The 22,194-nt window shown below is 43.0% G+C and overlaps 1 protein-coding gene across 3 annotated transcripts in view; it reads left to right on the top strand.

Moving 5' to 3' along the window:
* Positions 1–20,838, top strand: part of CDH4 (cadherin 4) — a 663,987-nt gene extending 643,149 nt beyond the window's left edge. For 2 of the 3 annotated variants that reach the window (XM_074969701.1, XM_074969702.1), the window contains 3 exons: positions 7,251–7,390; positions 13,142–13,306; positions 14,936–20,837. In XM_074969701.1, coding sequence (XP_074825802.1) covers positions 7,251–7,390; positions 13,142–13,306; positions 14,936–15,142 — 512 coding nt within the window. In that variant the 3' untranslated portion in view covers positions 15,143–20,837. Of the gene's footprint in view, positions 1–7,250; positions 7,391–13,141; positions 13,307–14,935 lie in introns of all 3 variants that reach the window. The other variant, XM_074969700.1, reaches the window with a different exon arrangement.
* Positions 20,839–22,194: the final 1,356 nt, after the last annotated feature.

Below are 22,194 nucleotides of genomic sequence, written 5' to 3'. Positions count from 1 at the left end.
ACTTTTGAAAATGAGACTTAGGCACCTAACTCAGTTAGGCTGAATGAAGCAACACCTAAATACCTGTAGAAATCTTGATTTCTGTCTACTATCATTTACTTCTCATGCAAGCTAACCACCTTCATTCATTTGCAAATTTATAGTTTTTATGGATGGTTCTAGGAATGGTAAAAATAGAGTTCTGTCATTGTGTTCTCTTCTAATTCAGGTTCTCGAACAGCCCTTACCATTGTAGTATCTGAGCACAGTTTCATACTGTCAGCAAGAAGCATTTGCTATTCACAGGCTTGCTGAAAGAGTTGAGAGAGGCTGTATCACAGTGGTTTAAGGGGAAGATGCCCTGTTTCTAGCAGCACCGTCATTCCTGGGCTTTCATGAGCGCTAACATTAACTGAATGTATACACATTTAAAAATAAAAATGATGTCATTATAACTTCAAGCAGGAGTTGGCACAGTAGGGACGGATAAAAAGAAGCACTGAAATGTACAATGCGGTAAATATTCATCAGGAAACGCAGGATGAAACTGTGGGACTCCCATTAAAGTTAATGGGAGTTCTGGTGCTAAATCACGCTTAATATTTACCCCCAATGTGTTTAAATGGAGAGCAGGCAGAGCAACTGATGCTGTGAATGCTGCCTAATATATATATGCTATGGTACATTAGGAGAGTGGGATACCATTGGCCATACACTCAACCCTCTAGGGCTTGAGTTTCAATGATGGGAGCACACAGTTGTATATATAATTTATCCATGCAAATGCCAAGGTGGAGCATTAAAGCAGGGGATTTGCATCTGCACATGCCCAGCTACACAGCTGACTGTCCACGTGGGCATGGGGAAAAGTCTCATGAAAGTGTGGTAGTTGTAGAATAAAATGTGATGCACATTTGTCACACTCATCTCTGAAAATCTGTGCCTTACTATCTACACAGGGTACAAAGGGTTATCTGGTCCCTACATCTACATTTTTAATGCTTTTTTATGGCCACTTCTTCCAACATAAACATAAGCTGCAAGTCCTGGGGGAACTACCCCTGCATTTGCACATAGTGACAGGCAGTGGTGTGTCCAGGCACAGTGCCACCGTGTGCAGCGTGATTGTGCATTGTAATAAGCAGGTGTGGTTTTTGCAGTTGCGTGATGTGTGTGTGTAGGCAGGCCCAATTTAAGCCCCATCACATGAAATGTTGGCCTTTAGTGTTAGTCTCTAAGGTGCCACAAGTACTCCTTTTTATAAAAAAGAATGAGAGCATAATAAAACTTTGCACCAGAAGCAACAGACCACAAGGCTTCCTTTTGCTGCCTCCTGTATAAATCCAGCTCGAAAGTGTGATTTAAACACTTGAAAATTCTATTGACTAAAATTAACTTCAGCTGACAGACACTTGATTTAAGATATTCCTTTTTCATTGTCAGATACATTAGCCCATTTTAAATTATGGTTTTTATTACAAAAGCTTATTTTTACATTCATTGTCATTCTAATTGACTTCTTTAATGTTCAAGAGCTGCAAAGGCCTCTATCAAGGATGAAAAATGTAATTTGTGATGAGAAGAGCTTTTCAGTTACATTGTCCTACTGTCTCACCTTTTTATTTTTAAAGATATATTTTACGCTGTGGCCTCTGAACGATGGTGTGGGAAAAGGCACATGTGATTTTTTTGCTCCGTAATTCCATTCTGGAGTCAGACAGGTCAGGCTTTATAAGGCAGACCAAGCAATAGGATACACTAGCTGCAGGAGTGGATTTACCATGAACAAAACTGTGCGGTGGGACAGGGCACCCAATGTTGTGGGGGGCCCCCAAAATGCAGGACAAATATCCGGCTGGCAGCGCAGCAGGGCTCAGGCAGGCAGGCTGCCTGCATGCCATGGCCGGTGGTCCCACACTGCTCCCAGAAGCAGCCGGCTGCTGGCATGTCTCTGCACGCCCCTGGTGGGGGCGGGGCAGGAGGAGGAGGGAGGTGGCTCCATGCGCTGCCCCTGTCCCAGGCAGTGCATGGAGATCCGCTGCCCCCCTCCCTCCAAGGGGTGTACAGAGATGTGCCAGCAGCAGGGCTAAGGCAGCTCCCTGCCCACTCTGCCTCCCTTCCTTCCTCAACGCCACTTCGCTCCCGGAAGCGGCCAGCATGTTCCTGCGGACTCCACAGCTCCCATTGGCTGTGGGGGCAGTGCCTGCAGGGGCGGTGCCCGCGGGCAGCGGCACACAGAGACCGCCCTGGCCCACCCCGCCTAGGAGCCGCTGCCAGAGGAGTGTATGTGCCTTTTGCTTTGGGAATCAGGTCACCCGAGATAAGCACCGCCCCCCTGCTCCTTTCCCGTACCCCAACCCCCTGCCCCAATCCAGAGCCTGCACTCTGCACCTAAACTTCCTCCCAGAGCCTGCCCTCCACACACCCCTCTCGCACCCCAACCCCCTGCCCCAATCCAGATACCTCACTTTATTTTCATTTACTTCCCATTACTACAAGAGAATGTTCTTTTTCTTGGCTGGGTCCTGAGGGGGTGGGGGGCTGAAAATGATGCTGCGCACAGGACCCCACTAACTCTAAATTCGCCACTGACTAGCTGAATAGGATACACTAGCTGTGGTTTCAAGTATCAGAGGGGTAGCCGTGTTAGTCTGGATCTGTAAAAGCGGCAAAGAGTCCTGTGGCACCTTATAGACTAACAGACGTATTGGAGCATAAGCTTTCGTGGGTAAATCCGATGAAGTGGGTATTCAACCACGAAAGCTTATGCTCCAATACGTCTGTTAGTCTATAAGGTGCCACAGGACTCGTTGTAGCTGTGGTTGCAAGCGGTAGAAAGTTTCTTTCTTTTACCTTGGTGCAATGTTTTTTTTCCTTCATACCTGACGTATTAGCTGCCAGGATAACACACCTGAGGAAAGAACTATGCAATAAAAAATTGTGAAGGGTGAAGACAATAGATTTCAAGAAAAACTACATGCAGAGTTAAAATGGATCTAACAGCAGTAATACGGCTTCCCATTCTGTCAGGTGAATAAAAGGACTGAGAGAGAGAGAACGCACGACGTCTGCTATTGACACTTTGAGGTCTTTTTTTCAAGGTAGCTGTAAAGGCATTAATGGCACCGTTTTTCCAAAAACTCGATGGAAAAGTAGCATTAAAAAAAAAACTCTGCTACCATTATAATATTTTCTTTGCGTGCCAGGCAGGAAGCTTGTTGTGAGAGACGGGGAAAAAAAATGACAAGAAAAGGACTTGAGTCATCTGCTAAATAGTCAAGAGGTTTTACATGAGAGATAAGAGTTACCTTTTTTTTCAAATTTTTCTTTTACTCCAGAATAGATCTAGGATACGCTGTAAAGAAATGCAGAACGATCTGAAAACAGTTCTGTTAGCTAGCAGGCAGGGATGGCAGCCCGTTGGCACACAATGGCAGTAATTAGTTGTCCAGTCCTCTTCTATTCACTTCAGTGAATTCTTGTTCGGTATAAATACTGTAGCACTCAGAAGAAAAGAAAGAGGAAGAACTCCAAGCTTCCTAACCACTTTAGATGAAAGGACATCGGATATCTCACCTTGATTGCAAGTCCCTTGGAGTCTGCACAGCCCAAGTTTGTCTCATTTTCCCTCTTGTGTTCAGGGAAGTGATGCTGAGGCACCATGAGGAGACAAGGAGCAAAAATGTTTTAAAAACCACAGCGAGACACAGCAAAATATGAAATGTTCATTCCCATTGTTCAGCTAAATACCCGGGGAGAGCTAGAGCCTCCAAATAGAATTTGAAAACCCTGCATTCTCCCTGCAGGTGTCTCTTCACTTGGGAAAAAGATGTGTTCTTAAGGCGAGTTAGCTAATATGTAGGAAGAACATGAGGTAAAATCTTAGTGATGACAAGGTGATCTGTGATTTTAATATGAGTTAGCCGGGTGAGGCAAAGACTATAGGGACCCTAGGGTGTATCTGAGTCTGCTAACTCATGTTAAAACTACAAGCTGCCTTGTCTTCACTAGGATTTTACCGCATACTAGTTAGCACGTTAGCTATCACCAGTTAAGAACACATTTTTTCCTAGTGAAAATAATGCAACAGAGCCGTAATCTGATTGTTCTTTTCTCAGCTGTATATCAATTATTCAAGTAAAAACTAGAATAACGATGAAATTTTTTTAAAGCTAACAACAAGAGAGTTGCATTACCTAGTGTTAGTGGAGACCTGGGAGAGTCCTTATTGCTGCTAATGTGTCTCACTCTGTTAGCCTTTTTGGAAAGTTCAGCCCCTGGGAGATGGGGCTTTGAAGACCAAGGTTACAGAGCTTGGAAGCTAGCATCGTGTTTGTGTAACGCTGTTTAAGTGGCAAACATCCTCCTGTGATTTAAGAATGATTTACCTACCTATGTCACTGCAGCATCTGAACCAGGGAGATTAACTACAACCTGGCCAGGGCTGGCCTTACCATGAGGCAAACTGAGGCGTCCGCCTTAGGTGCCAGAGTGTGGGGGGGCGCCACTAAGACCCAGAGTGTAGAAAATTGTGTCTGCTGCTGCTGCATGTATTCTCTCTGCTCTAGATGCACAGAAGTTGACTTCTTTAACCAGGTGCTAGATTGTGCAATACAGTCTGTTGAAGAACTTTTCATGCAACTCAAGGAACACAGCAGTATATTTGGGATGTTGTATGATATTTCCAAACTCCTCACTATATCTGAAGAAGACCTACACCAGCAATGCAGGGCACTAGAGACAGTGTTGACACATGATGACATGCGCGCTATTGATGCGAGTGATTTAGGTGATGAACTGAAAGCCCTTTCAAGATACATTTCAGCAGGATCAACTCCAAAGGCTGTTCTGGAATATACGTGCACAAATAAGATGACCACCCTCTTTCCAAATGCTTTTGTTTCTCTGCGCATACTTCTAACACTTCCTGTAACAGTTGCCAGTGGAGAAAGCAGCTTCTCCAAGCTGAAGTTAATAAAATTACATCTACGCTCCACAATGACACAGGAGAGGCTGGTCGGCCTTGCAACCATCTCAACGGCATGAGCTGGCCCAGACTGTGGACCTTCAGGAAGCAAATCTTTGCAACCAAGAAGGCATGGAAAGCACCACTTTGATTATTCAAACAGATAAAAATGCCAGTGTTTACTATGACAGGTTTCAGAGTAGCAGCCGTGTTAGTCTGTATTCGCAAAAAGAAAAGGAGTACTTGTGGCACCTTAGAGACTAACCAGTTTATTTGAGCATAAGCTTTCGTGAGCTACAGTTCACTTCCTCGGATGCATTCAGTGGAAAATACAGTGAGGAGATTTATATACACACAGAACATGAAAAAATGGGTGTTTACTATGCAGACAAGAAAAGTTACATTTGCTGTTCAGGCGTTTGAAAGTTAAGTGTTACTTAAAATTTTTGAACAAGGCATTTTAATTTGTTAGTTTTCCTTTAGGGTAGGTAGCAGAGCAGTACCATGAGAGGAATAGAACAGGAAGAAGGCAGAATTGGGATCTTTCAATGTTTTGGCCCAAGTGAGGAGGCATAGGGGCGTCATTTGAGCTCCCCGCCTCAGGTGCCAAAACATTGTGGGCCAGCCCTGAGCCTGGTATATAAAAACTGATGCCTCAAGAACTTAGCTCTGTGTTACCAGACTTGGTATTGCACTCCTTTGTGCTGCAAAACCCAGCACCACTCCCTGAAAGGATTTGAAAGATCCTTAGAACCATTCTCCAAGCAGGCACCAAAAAGCATATCTGAATGCTTTAGTTAATGTGATTTTGGAAATATAGAAAGCCCCCTTCCCTCTCCCCCCCCCCCATATAAAAAGAGTGAGAATGCGTCCAAATTGAATTATGTGGACTAATGTTATCCACCCCATTACATCCCTTCTGAGTAAATTGCAGATCATTAAGGGGGAAAAAAAGATCACAGCAGTGTCGTCTTATAAACTCAAAGGGCATTATTGTTCTGCCACTGAAAATCACGCACTCATGTGAAAGTGCTCGGCATTAGACTGTGGCTTGGTTGCTTCTTAACATCTTGATGCCCCTTCCCTTGTTCCTTCATCCTTCAGCTCTTGCAGTCACTTGCATTTTAGAATAAATGCTTGGAGAACGCTACTGTTCTCCCATTTTCTGTTCATTTTCTTTTGGATTATGCATGTGGCTCCTTTCAGCCTTGGCCTCAATCAACATGCTTAAAGGAATAGGGTAGCAAAGAGCTTTTGGGGGAATCTACACCTCCCCATCCCTTTTATATTCTTAACATGCAATAACAGGTAAGAATTGCATGAAGCTTACTAGTAGAATGTAAGTATTCTTCCTCAATCATATTGGGGTTTGTAATCCATGCTAAAAGTTACTGCATTTGCAATTTATTCCAGGCTTGTTTGGTTAAAATGTACACCTTGAAACATTCAGAGGATTCTAGCAATTGAGGTATTGGGTGACATTTGTTGTGCTGATTTTGGCGGCTTGCTGAAGCTGTTCCATTTTGTATAAAATTCTTCAATGGTCATAGCGCCAGAGAAAGAGAATAAGAATGATGCTATCACACAGCGGTGAGGGCACTTATGGTGAGGGGAGTGGGGGAGACCCTGGGGCCAGTCCCTGCTCCTCTGGATATTTAATTACTTATACAAAGTGGAACAGCTTCAACAGGACAGCCTGGAAGATATCCGTCCTATAGCGTGTTTGGGGCACTCACCTGGGAAGGGAGAAACCTGAGTTCCAGCCCTTGTTCTAGAGTGGGCATCTGAAACTGACTGTCCCACATCTCAGGAGAAAGCCCTAGCCACTGGGCTATTGAGTAAAAGGGGTTTGCACCTTGTGAATTTAGCCCTTCATTTGCTTTGGTTTTATTTAAAATACCTGAAATGAATAATTTCATTCAACCAGGAATATAATTTTTCTGACATTTTTGATTAACAAAATATGCTGAAAAGTTTGGGTTTCCGTTCTGCCCATAATGATTTTTCTTTTCCGTTTTTTTGGAACTACCAGTAAACCCAAAAGTCCGTGCCCCCAGCTCTATTTACCACAGCATTAACCGCTAACACTGCTATAAATGTGGCCTTAACAAAATGGAACTAATAGCACAGAGATGGTACATACCTCTGCTGCTTCTGGGTGAATAAATCAGGATGTAGCTCTTTGTTATGGAAGCGGGGAAGGGGAGAGGTTAGGGTGTTTTAACATGCTCCTTTCAACCGATGCAGTTCGTCCGTGTGCTATGTGAAATCTCACTACTCTGGCTCCTGTCATTCATTGTTGCAGCCATGGTCTTGCTGTTTGTGGTGTGGATGAAACGCAGGGAAAAGGAGAGGCATACGAAGCAACTTCTGATCGACCCTGAAGATGATGTGAGGGACAACATTTTGAAATACGATGAAGAAGGAGGTGGAGAGGAAGACCAGGTGAGGAGAGCTGAACACTCAGCCTGGGGTCGCCCAGAGTTGTTTCTCTGCATCTTACAAACCTCACAATCTTCATTCTACTCTCAAGCGTGATATTTTAGATAAGCAGTGGCTGCCAGGCTCATCCTGGCCAGGGTGTAGCCACGAGATTTACATTAGCTGATACAGAGGTGTACTAGAAGTTACAGTTTATTCTGGGGGGGGGTCATTGATTTATATGCACAGGTTCAAGTTCTTTCCTCATTTATGCTTGTGCAACTCTGTTGGCTTCAGTGGTATTGCATGAGCATATATAAGAAGCAACTTGGTCCATTGTGTGTAGCTGGGACAATGCACCATGGATGGGACATTTCCAGGCATGTTGGACAGTGACGTGGGACAGGTGCAGCATTTATCCACATAAACCTATCTGCTGGGGAAAATTTGATAAACCAGCATATTGACACTAACATATAAACAATATTTCTGTTATTTCAATAATTAAAATTGTGTATTTTCCATTTAGAATCCTGCATAAAATCAGATAGCAGCTACCACCCTCCCCTGGGTTCCAGGGCCCCAGGGTTTGCTTGAGCCTTGGGCATTTTCTGTATTTCCTTAATAGTCTCTAATGTCCCTTTCATTTCTCTTAATTTCTGGCCTTAATTTGTAAGAAATGTCTAAATATGTTCGGGGATTTTCTTTTCCATTGCAAAGCTGATAATGGCAAAGCTTTGCTTCGCAGTTAAGCCACATGTGTGAGTCGGTATGGTGTGGTGTGTTCATAGAATCATAGAAGATTAGGGTTGGAAGAGACCTCAGGAGGTCATCTAGTCCAACCCCCTGCTCAAAGCAGGACCAACCCCAACTAAATCATGCCAGCCAGGGCTTTGTCAAGCCGGGCCTTAAAAACCTCTACGGATGGAGATAACCCATTCCAGTGTTTCACCACCCTCCTAGTGAAATAGTTTTCCCTAATATCCAACCTAGACCTCCCCCATTGCAACTTGAGACCATTGCTCCTTGTTCGGTCATATGCCACCACTGAGAACAGCCTAGCTCAGAGGTGGGCAAACTACAGCCCGCGGACCACATCCGGCCCACGGGACCATCCTGCCCGGCCCCTGAGCTCCTGGCCCGGGAGGCTCACCCCCGGCCCCTCCCCTGCTGTTCCCCCTCCCCCCAGTCTTACCTCGCCGCTGGCGCAATGCTCTGGGCGGCATGGCTGCAGAACCCGGCCTGACCCAGTGCTCTGTGCTGCACGGTGCAGCTGCTTGTCCTGGTGCAGCCGCGCTGCGAGCCACCGGTGCTCCAGGCAGCGTGGTAAGGGAGCAGGGGACAGGAAGCGGGGGGGTTGGATAGAGGGCAGGGGAGTTCGGTGGGTGGTCAGGGGCTGGATAGGGGTTGAGGCGGTAAGAGGGTGAGGAACAGGGGGGTTGAATGGGGGCAGCGGTCCCAGGGGGGCAGTCAGGAAGGAGAGGAGGGGTCGGATGGGGCAGCGGGGGGCAGTTAGGGGTGGGCGATCCGGGGGCGGTCAGGGGACTGAGAGCAGGGGGTGGATGGGGCGGGGGGCCATCAGGGAACAGGGGGGGTTGGATGGGGCAGGAGTCCCGGGGAGGCCATCAGGGGGCAAGAAGCAGGGAAGGGTCAGATGGGGGGGGGGGCCGGGCCATGCCTGACTGTTTGGGGAGGCACAATTTCAGAAACCCGATGCAGCCCTCAGGCCAAAAAGTTTGCCCGCCCCTGGCCTAGCTCCATCCTCTTTGGAACCCCCCCTTCAGGTAGTTGAAGGCTGCTATCAAATCCCCCCTCACTCTTCTCTTCTGCAGACTAAATAAGCCCAGTTCCCTCAGCCTCTCCTCAGAAGTCATGTGCCCTAGCCCCCTAATCATTTTAGTTGCCCTCTGCTGGACTCTCTCCAATTTGTCCACATCCTTTCTGTAGTGGGGGGCCCAAAACTGAATGCAGTACTCCAGGTGTGGCCTCACCAGTGCCGAATAGAGGGGAATAATCACTTCTCTCGATCTGCTGGCAACGCTCCTACTAATGCAGCCCAATATGCCGTTAGCCTTCTGAGCAACAAGGACACACTGTTGATTCATATCCAGCTTCTCATCCACTGTAATCTCCAGGTCCTTTTCTGCAGAACTGCTGCTTGGTCAGTCAATCCCCAGCCTGTAGCAGTGCATGGGATTCTTCCGTCCTAAGTGCACTTGTCCTTGTTGAACCTCAGGACCGAACCCTGGGGCACTCTGCTTGATACCCGCTGCCAACTAGACATCGAGCCGTTGATCACTACCTGTTGAGCCCAATGATCCAGCCAGCTTTCTATCCACCTTATAGTCCATTAATCAAATCCATACTTCTTTACTTGCTGGCAAGAATACTGTGGGAGACCGTATCAAAAGCTTTGCTAAAGTCAAGGTATATCATGTCCACCACTTTCCCCATATCCACGGAGCCAGTTATCTCGTCATAGAAGGTAATCAGGTTGGTCAGGCATGACTTGCCCTTGGTGAAACCATGTTGACTGTTCCTGTTCACCTTCCTCTCCTCCAAGTATTTCAAAATGGTTTCCTTGTGAACCTGCTCCATGATATTTCCAGGCACTGCGGTAAGGCTGACTGGTCCGAGGTAGTTCACTGGATTCTCCTTCTTCCCTTCTTAAAATATGGGCACTATATTTGCCTTTTTCCAGTCGTGCGGGACCTCCCCCAGTCACCACGAGTTTTCAGAGATAATAGCCAATGGCTCTACAATCACATCAGCCAACTCCCTCAGCACCCTCGGATGCATTGCATCCGGCCCCATGGTCTTGTGTATGTCCAGCTTTTCTAAATAGTCTTTAACCTGTTCTTTCATCACTGAGGGCTGCTCACGTCCTCCCCATACAGTGCTGCCGTCTGGGAGCTGACCTTATCTGTGAAGACTGAGGCAAAAAAAGGATTGAGTACTTCAGCTTTTTCCACATCATCTGTCACTAGGTTGCCTCCCGCATTCACTAAGGGTCCCATTCTTTCCCAGACCTTCATCTTGTTGCTAACATACCTGTAGAAACCCTTCTTCTTACCCTTCACATCCCTTGCTAGCTGCAACTTCAATTGTGCTTTGGCCTTCCTGATTACACCCCTGCATGCTCAAGCAATATTCTTATACTCCTCCCTAGTCCTCTGTCGAAGTTTCCACTTCTTGTGAGCTTCCTTTTTGTGTTTAAGCTCACTGAAGATTTCTCTGTTAAGCCAAGTTGGTCACCTGCCATATTTGCTATTCTTTCTGCACATCGGGATGGTTTGTTCCTGTGCCCTCAATAAGGCTTCTTTAAAATATAGTCAGCTCTCCTGGACTCCTGTCCCCCTCATATTAGCCTCCCAGGGGATCCTGCCCATCAGTTGCCTGAGGGAGTCAAAGTCTGCCTTTCTGAAGTCCAGCAGGGTCCGTATTCTGCTGCTCTCATTTCCTCCTTTTGTCGGGATCCTGAACTCGACCATCTTATGGTCACTGCTGCCCAGGTTTCCACCCACTTCTACTTCCCCTACCAATTCTTCCCTATTTGTGAGCCTCAGATCAAGAGGAGCATGGCCCCTGGTTGGTTCCTTCAGCACTTGCACCAGGAAGTTGTCCCCAGCACTCTGCAAAAACTTCCTAGATTGTCTGTGCACTACTGTATTGTTCTCCCAGCAGATGTCAGGGTGATTGAACTCCCCCATGAGAACCAGGGCCTCTGATCTGGAAATTTCTGTTCGTTGTCCAAAGAAAGCCTCGTCTACCTCATCCTCCTGGTCTGGTGGTCTATAGCAGATGCCCACCGTGACATCATCCTTGTTGCTCTCGCCTCTAAACTTAACCCAAAGACACTCAACAGGCTTTTCTCCAGTTTCATACTGGAGCTCTGAGCAACCGTACCGCTCTCTTACATACAGTGCAATTCCTCCACCTTTTCTGTTGTGTTGTATTGTGTAGACGGGGAGGAGTTACAGATGAAAAGAAAATATTGATATATACTGTGTGTGGAATTTTCAATGTGTGTGTGTATAATATGATCATAGTACATAGATCATGCGTCTAATGTACAGCTGTAAATTGCTTATGCATTTGTTCCTGCCGATCTCAGATTATTTTAGGGACTTTTAGAAATGTATTAGTTTTCTTCTCTCCAGCCCCTGGACAGTTGCACTCACAACTAAGGTCCCTGGCTTTTCAGGTGGAGGTATGCAAGAAATAGTACCATTAAAAACTCTCTAAACCATTTCTAAAATAGATCTTCTCTAAAATCTGTTGTCCATATAGAATACATAAAGCTGTGAGGTGGTATAAATGATTTATCAGCATTTGTTTGATGTGGGCTGCATAACACATTTGTGCCTTCATACATACAGATCCACAATGTCAAATTAACTGTTGGTGTGAATGGATTCAACTCTAACAAAGTCAATGGAACTGAGCTCATTTATTCCAGAAGGGAATATGGCCAGGCACCGTAATACAAAGGGCAAACAGAACTGCCCTAGAATCTCATTTTTCTTTAGGTATACCATTATTCTGACATCACTTTTATTGTAAAAGAAATTTTTATGGTTTCTATTATGGTAGTGCTTAAGATCCCCAGTCATGAACCAGGACCACATTGTGCTAGGTAATGTAAAAACACAGAATAAAAAGACAATCCTTGCCCCAAAGAATTTCCAATCTAAGTATAAGAGACAATACGTAGGTACAGGTAGACAGGGGAATACAAGGAAACAGTATTGGCATCAGTGCTGTACTAATGTCAAAACACTGGACTTATGAACTCAGTCATGCCCATTTAACAGAATCCAGAGTCAACTCCAGTAGTCTGCTCTCCCTGCATTTACAGAACCGCCTCTGACATCCATGGGAAAGAAGCTTCTCATAGTCAAGATCTACCTAGATGATCTGAGTCGAGAACTTTGTCCAAGGCTTGTGAAGCTCTTATTTCAATGCAAAAATCCCCATAATTAGCATTTCTTTCACTTTCTCCTTTCTTGTTTTTAATATCACAAAGATATTATTTATAAATACTGCTCCTATAGATTTAAGCATCCCATATCCAAAGTAATAAATATTCAAACCAGCTGAAAAATCTGGTTTCAGGCAACAGTAATGTGGTTTTAGGAAGAATTCTTTAAAAATAGCAGCAAAGAAAGTGAAGCAAAACACCATTACAGATACGATTTTGAAATATTACCTAGTGCTTGTTACATGGTAAAATCTTATTCTCATTTTTACAGTAATAGATCTATAGGAAAAGAACCTATTCATTACAAAAGAGCTATATCCATACATGCTATTCAAGTTTGTTTTTAATCTTTTAAAATACAGAAACATTATTGCAATAATACAGCTACCAATATTGATTTTCTTACAGTAAATGACATATTTGATCAAAATGTTGCACATATATCCACAGCCACACATGTACAATAAATCCAGGTTGTTATCACAAAGATATAGGGTACTGAAGTTAAATACGCACAGTGTTTGAAATGTATTTGATTTAACTTAGGTGTTAAATTTGTTTTAAACGGGGCTAGTCTCATGGAGCACATATGGGTCAGTTTCATGAGTCATTTATAGATTAGATTAATACAACTAGAGATGCCATATATATGGCGGTGAAATTTTGCTGTTGACTTCAGTTGAAACAGGATTGGGTCCATCAAGTTATTTATATGCCAATGTAGTTGTAGACTTCCTTGAAAAATCTCAGTGAAAAGCTCTAGGTTTCACTCTGTGCCTCTCCATTTGTTCCAGGATTATGATTTAAGCCAACTTCAACAGCCGGAGACTATGGATCATGTACTGAACAAGGCACCCGGAGTCAGACGAGTGGATGAGAGACCCATCGGTGCTGAACCCCAGTATCCTATAAGACCAGTAATTCCCCATCCTGGGGACATTGGTGACTTTATTAATGAGGTATGTTCTTTTAGGCTTTCTCTGTCACTTCTCAAGGCTTGTTCAGTCAGCTAATGCCACTGATACAAAATGCTTGGAGTACAATTTACCAACACATTTTCAGTTCTCACCATGGGCCAAAATTCTGCTCCCATTACTCAGGCAAGTAATCAGACATAAGTCAATGGAAGTGATGGAAACAGGACTTGGCCCTGCCAAGGCTTTAAAATCAAAATGAGCCAAAATGCAACAATGAAGCCCAAGGTTTATTTTCTAATTTCACCCAGAATGCAATACTGAGCATGTAGCTTTTCATCTTCAAAGAACTGTGCCCTAATCCTGCTCCCATTTCAGTGCCTAGGACTTTCGCAGTTACCTGAAATGAAAGCAGCACCTGGTTCTGCCCAAGAGAGGGTTTTTACAGCTGGAGAAGCTGTGGCAGAGGGGTTAGATGACTTGCTCACAGCCACAAAAGCTATCAGGACTCCTGCCTCCCAGATCCCTATTGGTTTATATGCCTCTATCTCCAGCAAGCTCTGTTTGGCACCAAAACCTTTTCATAACAGAGAAATGCTTCTCATAACTGAGAAGAGCGTGTTAGATTATTGCAATTTTACTGCACTTTTAATTCTTTTTAAATATTTAGCCAGTCATTTTTTAAATGAATGATTGTGTGTTTGCGAACCAATCAATGCGTTATTTCCCCTGAGACAAAACATGATTCATTGCATATGTCAAAAATATAAATGTGGCAGCACTTAAATTCTATCATTATACCCGTTTCTGCTGGTTTTTTTCTTATTCTTCTCATTAAATTCTTTCTCCCCTTCTTTTCACTGATGTTTACGCACCTCTGCATGCAGACACACTTCCACTATTATTCAGTCCAGTAAAACTAATTCCACCCACTCATACCTTGACTGAAGTTTCTGGAAATGATTAATAAAGAGGAATTTTTGCTGTAGATCAGGTACTTCCCATTATGTTATTTTTCCCTTATACTGGACTGGAATTAAATCTGTATCCATATCCCAGGACTTCTTCCCTAGCCTAGCCCCAACTGCAGCCATATAAAAGGGTCTGTGCAAAGTGAACCAGAACAGAGAGCTTTCCAAAATGTGCCAGAGACTCACCTTGTACAGGTGTAGCAGAAAATCTGGTCCTAAGTGTTTTGCTGGATCAAGGCCACCACATGCAGAACTCCCGTTTAAATCTGTCTAGGTACTTACAGTCCTCATTATCACAGCCCCTGAAGAGTTCTGTTAAGTTTAACAGTGTGGTACAGTAAACAGTGTTAGAATTGCAAGGTATCACTTTAAGAATTTGGGAGAAGTGGTGTTCCTGGTCCTGCTTGCAGACTAAAGGGGCTCTGTAGTGAAGTGTGTGATCTGAGAGCAGCACTCAGTTCTGCAGACAGACAGCCTAGAGTAAGGTGGGGTGAGTTGTGTCTCTCAGTTTTTATGGAGCAGCCTGCTTTGTCTCTCTCTGGTTTTGGGTTCTTGTGTGTTATCATTCTGAATTCTAAGAAATAAAGTAGGGTTACATTACAATCATCCGGGAAGCATATTTATGTTTTTATGTAACTTCTCTCTGTGTATAACCTGAACATAACAAACAGCATCTATTACTACAGTTTCTTTGTAATCCCAGGGCTTGAGAGCAGCAGATAATGACCCTACAGCCCCTCCGTACGATTCCCTGCTGGTCTTCGACTACGAGGGGAGCGGATCTACTGCAGGCTCTGTCAGCTCCCTCAACTCCTCAAGCTCCGGGGATCAGGATTACGACTACCTTAACGACTGGGGGCCTAGGTTCAAGAAACTGGCGGACATGTATGGGGGAGGCGAGGAAGATTAAACTGACCTCATGTTCTTATTTAAAAAAAAAGGAAGAACATTTTAAAAAAAGACGAAAACAGGAAAAAAAGAGACAATGAAGAAGCAAGAACTGTACAGAAGTGGCAGCTTTTTTAATTAATATCCCCTGCTGACTGTATTATTTTTAGTAGTGATTTAGGAGGTTTTTCTTTTTTTTTTTTTTCCTTTTTGTTTTTTTAATGGGTTTGGTTGGGTTTTTTTAGAACATTGAGCTGTCTAGCATGAACACTGGTCTCTGCTGCATTTTTTTTTAAATGTCAGCTGGGATATCACTCATTTATCCGCTTTATGACTAAAGAGAGTGAAAGGCACTCTGTCTTAACTTGAATTTCTTAGAACAGAAGCACTGTTTTTAAAATATATATATATATATATTTGAAAGTGCCTTTTGGTACATGTATCAGATTCCCTTCAATCTCAGGAGTGATCAAAACAAACATACAAAAACAAATGTTTCAACCATCTTGAGCAGCACTCTCTATGACCCTAAGCCAGTTCTAGCTGGGAAGGAGTTAACAAAAGAAACTGTGGCGATTGTTTCTTTTTTGCCTTTTTTTTTTTTAAGTGGGTGACTCATTTTGGGGTGGGGGAAAAAAATCTTAACAGCCATCTTTAAGCCTAAGCAGGTGGTGAATTAGTCATATTGTTGTATATAATTCAGTTTTATCAGATGCAAAATATTGACTGGGGTTTCTCCTGTAACCTGGTCACACTTGATGTAGCTGCATAGAACTATAGCATTGATAAGCCTTTGGTTATTGCAACAAAAAAATCTCAAACAGACCTTGCATAAACCCTACAGTAAATCATGAAATGACCAAAGGCCATTTGTTTGTTTTTTGCTGTCGATGTGTTTTTGGCTCCACCAACCTTTTGAGTAGTGTTAATAAAAGCTGGGTTACATGTTGCTGTCATGCATCCATAATGATGCTTGTTAGTATGAAAATCAATGCTGTTTTCTTAGCTTAACCATACACAGGGAGATAGCATAATCAGTAACCTCAAGACTAGGGCAGTGTTAATAACACGGACAGTTTATCAGTACATTACCATGACATTAGAATAAAGTAGGTCTAGTACAAAATTAATGCCTTTGAGCATCAGTAGCCAAAGCTCAACAGCATCATGTAACCCAACTAATGTGTGTCCTTTATATTTGATGGGTAGGCACTTCTATCTATATTAAATGTCTTTTGGAGAAGAAAAGCAACAAGGACCTAGTAAGTATTTTGTGGTAAACATGCTCAAACATTGCCAATTAAGCAAGAGGTTTTGCAGCATCCAGACACAACGTCAGTATTATAAATGGTAGCATACTACCTAGTTTATATGTAGGGTCAGTTTAACCAATAACAAATAGTTATTAGCTTTTTTTTTATTATTATTATTATTACATTTTTCCTTTACTGATTTGGACTAGTGGCTTTATGTCTAATGTTTGTAAAATGATTTAGACTGCATGGATGTGTAATATAAACCACATTTAATGGATTATGAGCCACTTAATTCATGTGCTATGAAATCTTGGATTACCTGTGTTTTATATTCTGCAGACAATTTTGCAGTGGGTTCACTAAAAAATTGTAGAAGTGCATAGATATATTTTCATTTCAATCCAAGACTGTGCACAGTATCAGAAGGTGATTATCCAGGGGATGATCCTGCTTTTTTGATATGTAGATTGAATGCTGAGAGTTAAACGGGGGAAGCGGGAGAGAAAGTGTGTTCGTGATAATGAACAGACATTGTTTAAGAGGGACTACTAGGCTGCAGGATTGTGTCTATAGATTTTTAAAATGCTCCTAGTGCATTTTATATTTCATTGTATCATATTTTCTATAAAATGCAATTTCTGTAAATTAATGAGCATTTGAAATGTGTCTTGTCTGAAATGGAATGTGGTAAAAGTATGCTTGAGAGGACTCAATCTCTATCTTTTATATTATTAATTACCAAGTATGGGGGGAGGGGTTCGGTTGGCTTATCCTTTCACTATCCAGGAAAAAAACAAAACGGAAAGTGTACATATAAGTTTCTTGAGGAGAGAAAATGGTGGCAGGTAATACCTCAGGAAACAATGAGGAGTCCAGTGGCAACACATCACTGTTGTTCAAAAGGTTCTGTTTGTCAGCAGATGCCTCAACTGGGATGAAGTGCAGTGCATGACAAATCCAGTATCTGACGTCTTTCAAAAATATTTGCTCCATAACTGGGAACTCAGCCTTCTTCATCTTGCCACTTGCAGAGTATGTTCACTAGCATTAGTTCACTAGCACCACATACCTCACCCCTCCAGCCCAGTGTAACACACTGGCAAACTTTTCTATACAGCATCTGGCAAGTCAAGTAGTTTGTACCTGCTCTGATACATGGGGAAATAACGGCGCTTGTACAGCAGCTTGTTTTGAATTGCAGTCTCCTTGCAGAGATTTGGCCTATGATCTTTATCCATGTACTGTCTTGATCCTCTTTCTTTCCAGAAAAGCATTAGACTTGAATAGATTATAACCAGGATGAATGATGCACCTGCATGGAAACTGCCCAATCGCAACAAAATTAATGAATAAAAAACATGCACTTAGAGTTTCTCAATGATTAGTACATGTCAGTTGTTTGAAACCATTATTGTAACCTCCTTTTCATCAGAGGAGGAAGAAGGAAAAGGGGTGGAGGGAGTTATCCAGTGTAGAGACGCAAGATGCAAGTAGTGCCCAGTTCTCTCTATCTAGCATGTTTCTTTCCCTCTATGCAGATAGCCAGTCCCTGGAAAGCTTTATTCTAAGTGAATAGCCAACCAGGAGTCAAACCTGATGGTCCCCAGTTCTAAGTTATGCTATTCAAACTACTTGGTAGTAGTTGGCTAATGCAAAGTCTAAACATCTATTCTGGAAGGTTTGGTGTTACCTCTTGTGTCTTTGGTGGTGGTGGTGGTGGATTTTCCAAAATAAAAACAGTATGGTAGTGGTATAGGTAAAAATGCTGAACTATGATAACAAGAAGCTGAGGTTAAGGAGATTTACAATGTAACTATGTACAAGTTAATTTGATTATCTCAATAAGTGGACTTACAATAGAGATGAACAAGACATTTATCCACCAACAGTCAAAGGGACAGTGCTAGGGTTAAGCATATTGCAACATTTAGTGTTCACCAATCCGAAGACTATCAGAAATCTTTCAGTGGTTTAAAATAAAATAACCTATTTCCACTGGAAATTTTAAAAATAAACATTTTCCTGCAGCATTTGCCCCTCCAAATATTACAGCCCATGTAGGTGCATATGAGCCCATTCATGAAACAAATTAATCTGTTGTCTTCTGACCAAATTCTACTCACACTTTTCCCATAAGACCCCAATGACGTCCATGGGGGTAATTGTGGATAGAATCTGACCCATTGTCCAAGCTGCGGGACATGCACAAGGTAAGCAAGCAGCATAAATAGCAAAAATAAATTCACTTTTTACAATTTTTCACCTTTATTATGTTAGTTGGTGGTTGTAAGATAGGCAAGGAAATTTGCTTATATTTAAGATAACAGTGCTCCTTTAAAAAGATGTTTGTATCAAACAGACCTGATTGAAAAATTTTTTGACAAAGTCTTTCTTTTGCCAAAAAATTCTGATTTGTCAAAACCAAAACCATTCAGAAGACAGGGTTAGGCTCAACAAATCTTCTGACGTGAAAAGTTTTTGGGGCAAAAAGTGCCAATTTTTGAACTGGAAAATTTCAAATTCTTTGAGTCAAAAACAACTTTTTGTTTCAAAATCTTGTTAAACTAATTTAAAAAAGAGGAAAATGTCAAAATAAAATATTCCTATTGACTTGAAACACACTCCCACCCTCCAAAAAATGTCAGATTTTTGGTTCGTGAAACTGTGAGATTTGCCTTTTCATTCTGATTCAGGACAAGAAAAAATGTGGATATGTGATCATTTCTCAGGGATGGGGAAAAACATTTCCCACCCAGCCTAGTACCAAACCATTCCTCTGAACCTTATGATGATGGGACATACCATTTTTTGTTAGAGGCACAGGATACCAGCTATCAAGACACACTTGTAAGTTGTTGTTTTTTAACAGCTAATGTTGTTGGGGACAAGAAAGTTTATTCTCTGAATAATCTACGTAATAGTAGTAGGCATAACAAGTTAATTAATGAAAGACGTGGAGTCCAGACATACGAGCATGGGTGCCTTCATCCTCCACTTCCCATGTGATGTGGGAGATGATTGAAAGAGCGCTGGCTTCAGGAAGAATGGCGAGTGACCCCCCTCCTGGTATCATCATTCTGTGATTTCCATTTTCCCCACTATGCCTCTTACAATGGTCAATAAACACTGTAGCACCTCTCACCTCTGTCGAAGGAAAGAGGCCAGCAAGGGGCATGCTGAATGCAATGTAGAAGCCGCCCTACCTCCCAGAGACCAGGGTTACATATAGTCTCTGAGCCAGAGATCATAAATATCTGAGGTCACTCCCACACCTGCGACTGCCTCATGATCGAACATGGCCAGTGACATAGCATTAGTAAAGATAACTGTCAGTATCCAATGTCTTTATTATGTAACTTGTAAATATTAAGCATCAGTCAAGGAAGTCATTTGCAACAAAACAAAACAAGAGATGCCCTCAACAGGAGATTACAGGAAACTGACAGTGAATGGCTAACCTTTGGTGCTATTAACTGTCCTTATGTACTACTCATATTTCTGTTTTTGGACCAGGAGAGCTGCCTTTGATCATTTTAAAGCAATGGGGTGAAATTCACTCATGGTCATAGGCCAGCACTAGGTCAATGTACCCTTTAAGGCCTGATTCAGTGATGCTCAGATCTGAATTCACCCCATAGGGTTTCAGTAGGAATTAATTAATCCATAGTTCCCTCACACAGGGGTGAATCTCACCCATGCATAATTGCTATAGTCTGTGAAGGGTCTGTAGAACACGCATGCAGCAGTTGCATCTTTGATTGGCCTAAAAAAAATATTGAAGACAACTTATCTTGAAACTATGGGACCTTTATTTGTACCGTCTTTTGGAACTCTTCAGTGTAAATGTAAAAGTGTCGGGGGAAACAATGTATGTGTTAAAAGCATAGGTTTAAAAACAGCAACGAGCCAATGTAGTTTTCTCCCAGGCAAAAATCCTCTCAGTTTCACGTGGAAAGAAAAAGGTATCTCAAGTACACACAGAAACCACCGACAATTGCTCACGGCAATGTGTACATAATGTAGTTATTTGCTCAAAGCTACAAATGAAGTAGGGGAAGAAAAAAAAAACCATGTATAATTGGAGCGCTTTTTTCTTTTCTTTTTTTTTTGCATGTTTCGTTTTAAAATGGACAAACTGTGTAGCAGCCCGCATGATTGTGGTTGTTTTCGAGAAGACTTCTCGTGTTCCGATGTATTCATGCCGAAAGGCAAAAGCAAGTGCATCCGTTAAACAAGGTCAAAACCCCTTTTTTTGTAACCGTCAACAGCACAACTATTTTGTATTGTTGTTTGTACCATTTTTGTACCAAAAACAAAAGAGGGAAAAAAAAGGGAAGAGAGTAAATGTTTTCAATGTGTTTTTAGTGCCACTGCAATCTTGGTTCAAAACTGAGTAACAGCTTTGCTGATTTATCGTGTATCAAAGCTGAACTGGTGCATTAGCGCCTAGCTCCAGTGTAATAAATAAAATCCCCCTTTTAATAGTCTCACTTGTTGTTTTTTTTCATATACACAGCCCCTATTCATTTAGCAAAAGATACAGCAGCTACTAGAGTTCAAATCGTGTCTTGAAGCAAGAAGATCAGGGTAAGAAATAACGATCTTAACTGTGGACATGTCTTGCAGTACTTGGGCAGCTGCACTGAGCCGATAGTAAAGGTGGTGTCAACACTTCTTTTGCAAACCCCTTGTTTTCAGGATATTCCAAACGTGTTTGGTTGTTGTGACTTGAGTGCTCATTAAAGTAATTGTTTTACAGTGGGCTAGCACAAGGCGTAACGCGGGCAGGTGCTGTGTAACCTTTCCCACAGTGTTCTGGCAACAGTCTGTGACCTTCAAACCTGCCAGCCCACTCCTGGGCCTCTCACTGAGCATTAATTGGGCAGCCGCTTTGGCACTGCCAGCAAACACATCCTCACTTGGAATGGATGGAGGTCACCAGGTCACATAGCGTCTGGTGCCTTCACACGCACAGTCAATGCAGAACCTCAAACAGCCATTCGGCCAACCCCTTATTCTGCGCGTGCACACGCGCACGCACACACACACGGCTGTGCATTTTGTCTGGTGTGTAGTAACAGAGATCAGTGGAGAGACAGTGCTAGGACACACTCAGACACTCCTGTGCCTGAACTCACACAAGTACAGCTACTATGGCATTAGGGGCTAGATCCACATAGCACTACATCGACATGCAACTGGCGAACCTTCAGTGCACACCTCGCAGGGTCTACACAGACCAATTAATGCACAGCATGTTAGTGGGCTTTAGACATCACGCCCCTGTGGGGCACATTACTCCACTGTGTAGACAAGCCTTTAGGTGGCAAAGTCCATCATTTAGGGACTACTGAGCTCCTCAAAACTCCTGTCCAGCAGCCGCTTAGCCATGTTAAGTCCGTAGGCGCCTAAATCGCTCTGTGTGTGTGTGTGTGTGCGCGCGCGCACAAAGTTGCCAAAGTCCTGGTGGCACCAAGCACCTCAGCGACTAGCTCACACATAAGCCCCTGTGGGATTCTCAAGTTAGGTGGTTCCTTCCTGCAGGACCTGACACAGTTCACGTTCTCAGAGCATGCCTAACCCACACAAATGCCTAACCCACACTGGTGGTGTTGTCACAAGGTGTAAATCAATTGTGATTCTGCCCAGCTGCAGGAATGTGCACAAGTGACGTGCTGTTGCCCCAGCTGACAATATGTTGAAGTCAGTGGCTGTGCCAGTGATAAACTAGCCCAACTATAAAGTACAGTATGAAGGATCCAGGCTTGTAGATGATCTCAGTAAAAATAGTAAATGTTACCCAAATCTGCAGCCCCAT

This window comes from Natator depressus, chromosome 13 (assembly GCF_965152275.1).
Source record: "Natator depressus isolate rNatDep1 chromosome 13, rNatDep2.hap1, whole genome shotgun sequence".
Lineage (NCBI taxonomy): Eukaryota > Metazoa > Chordata > Testudines > Cheloniidae > Natator > Natator depressus.
The sequence above is the reverse complement of the archived record's forward strand: the minus strand, read 5'-3'. Positions and strand labels throughout refer to the sequence as shown.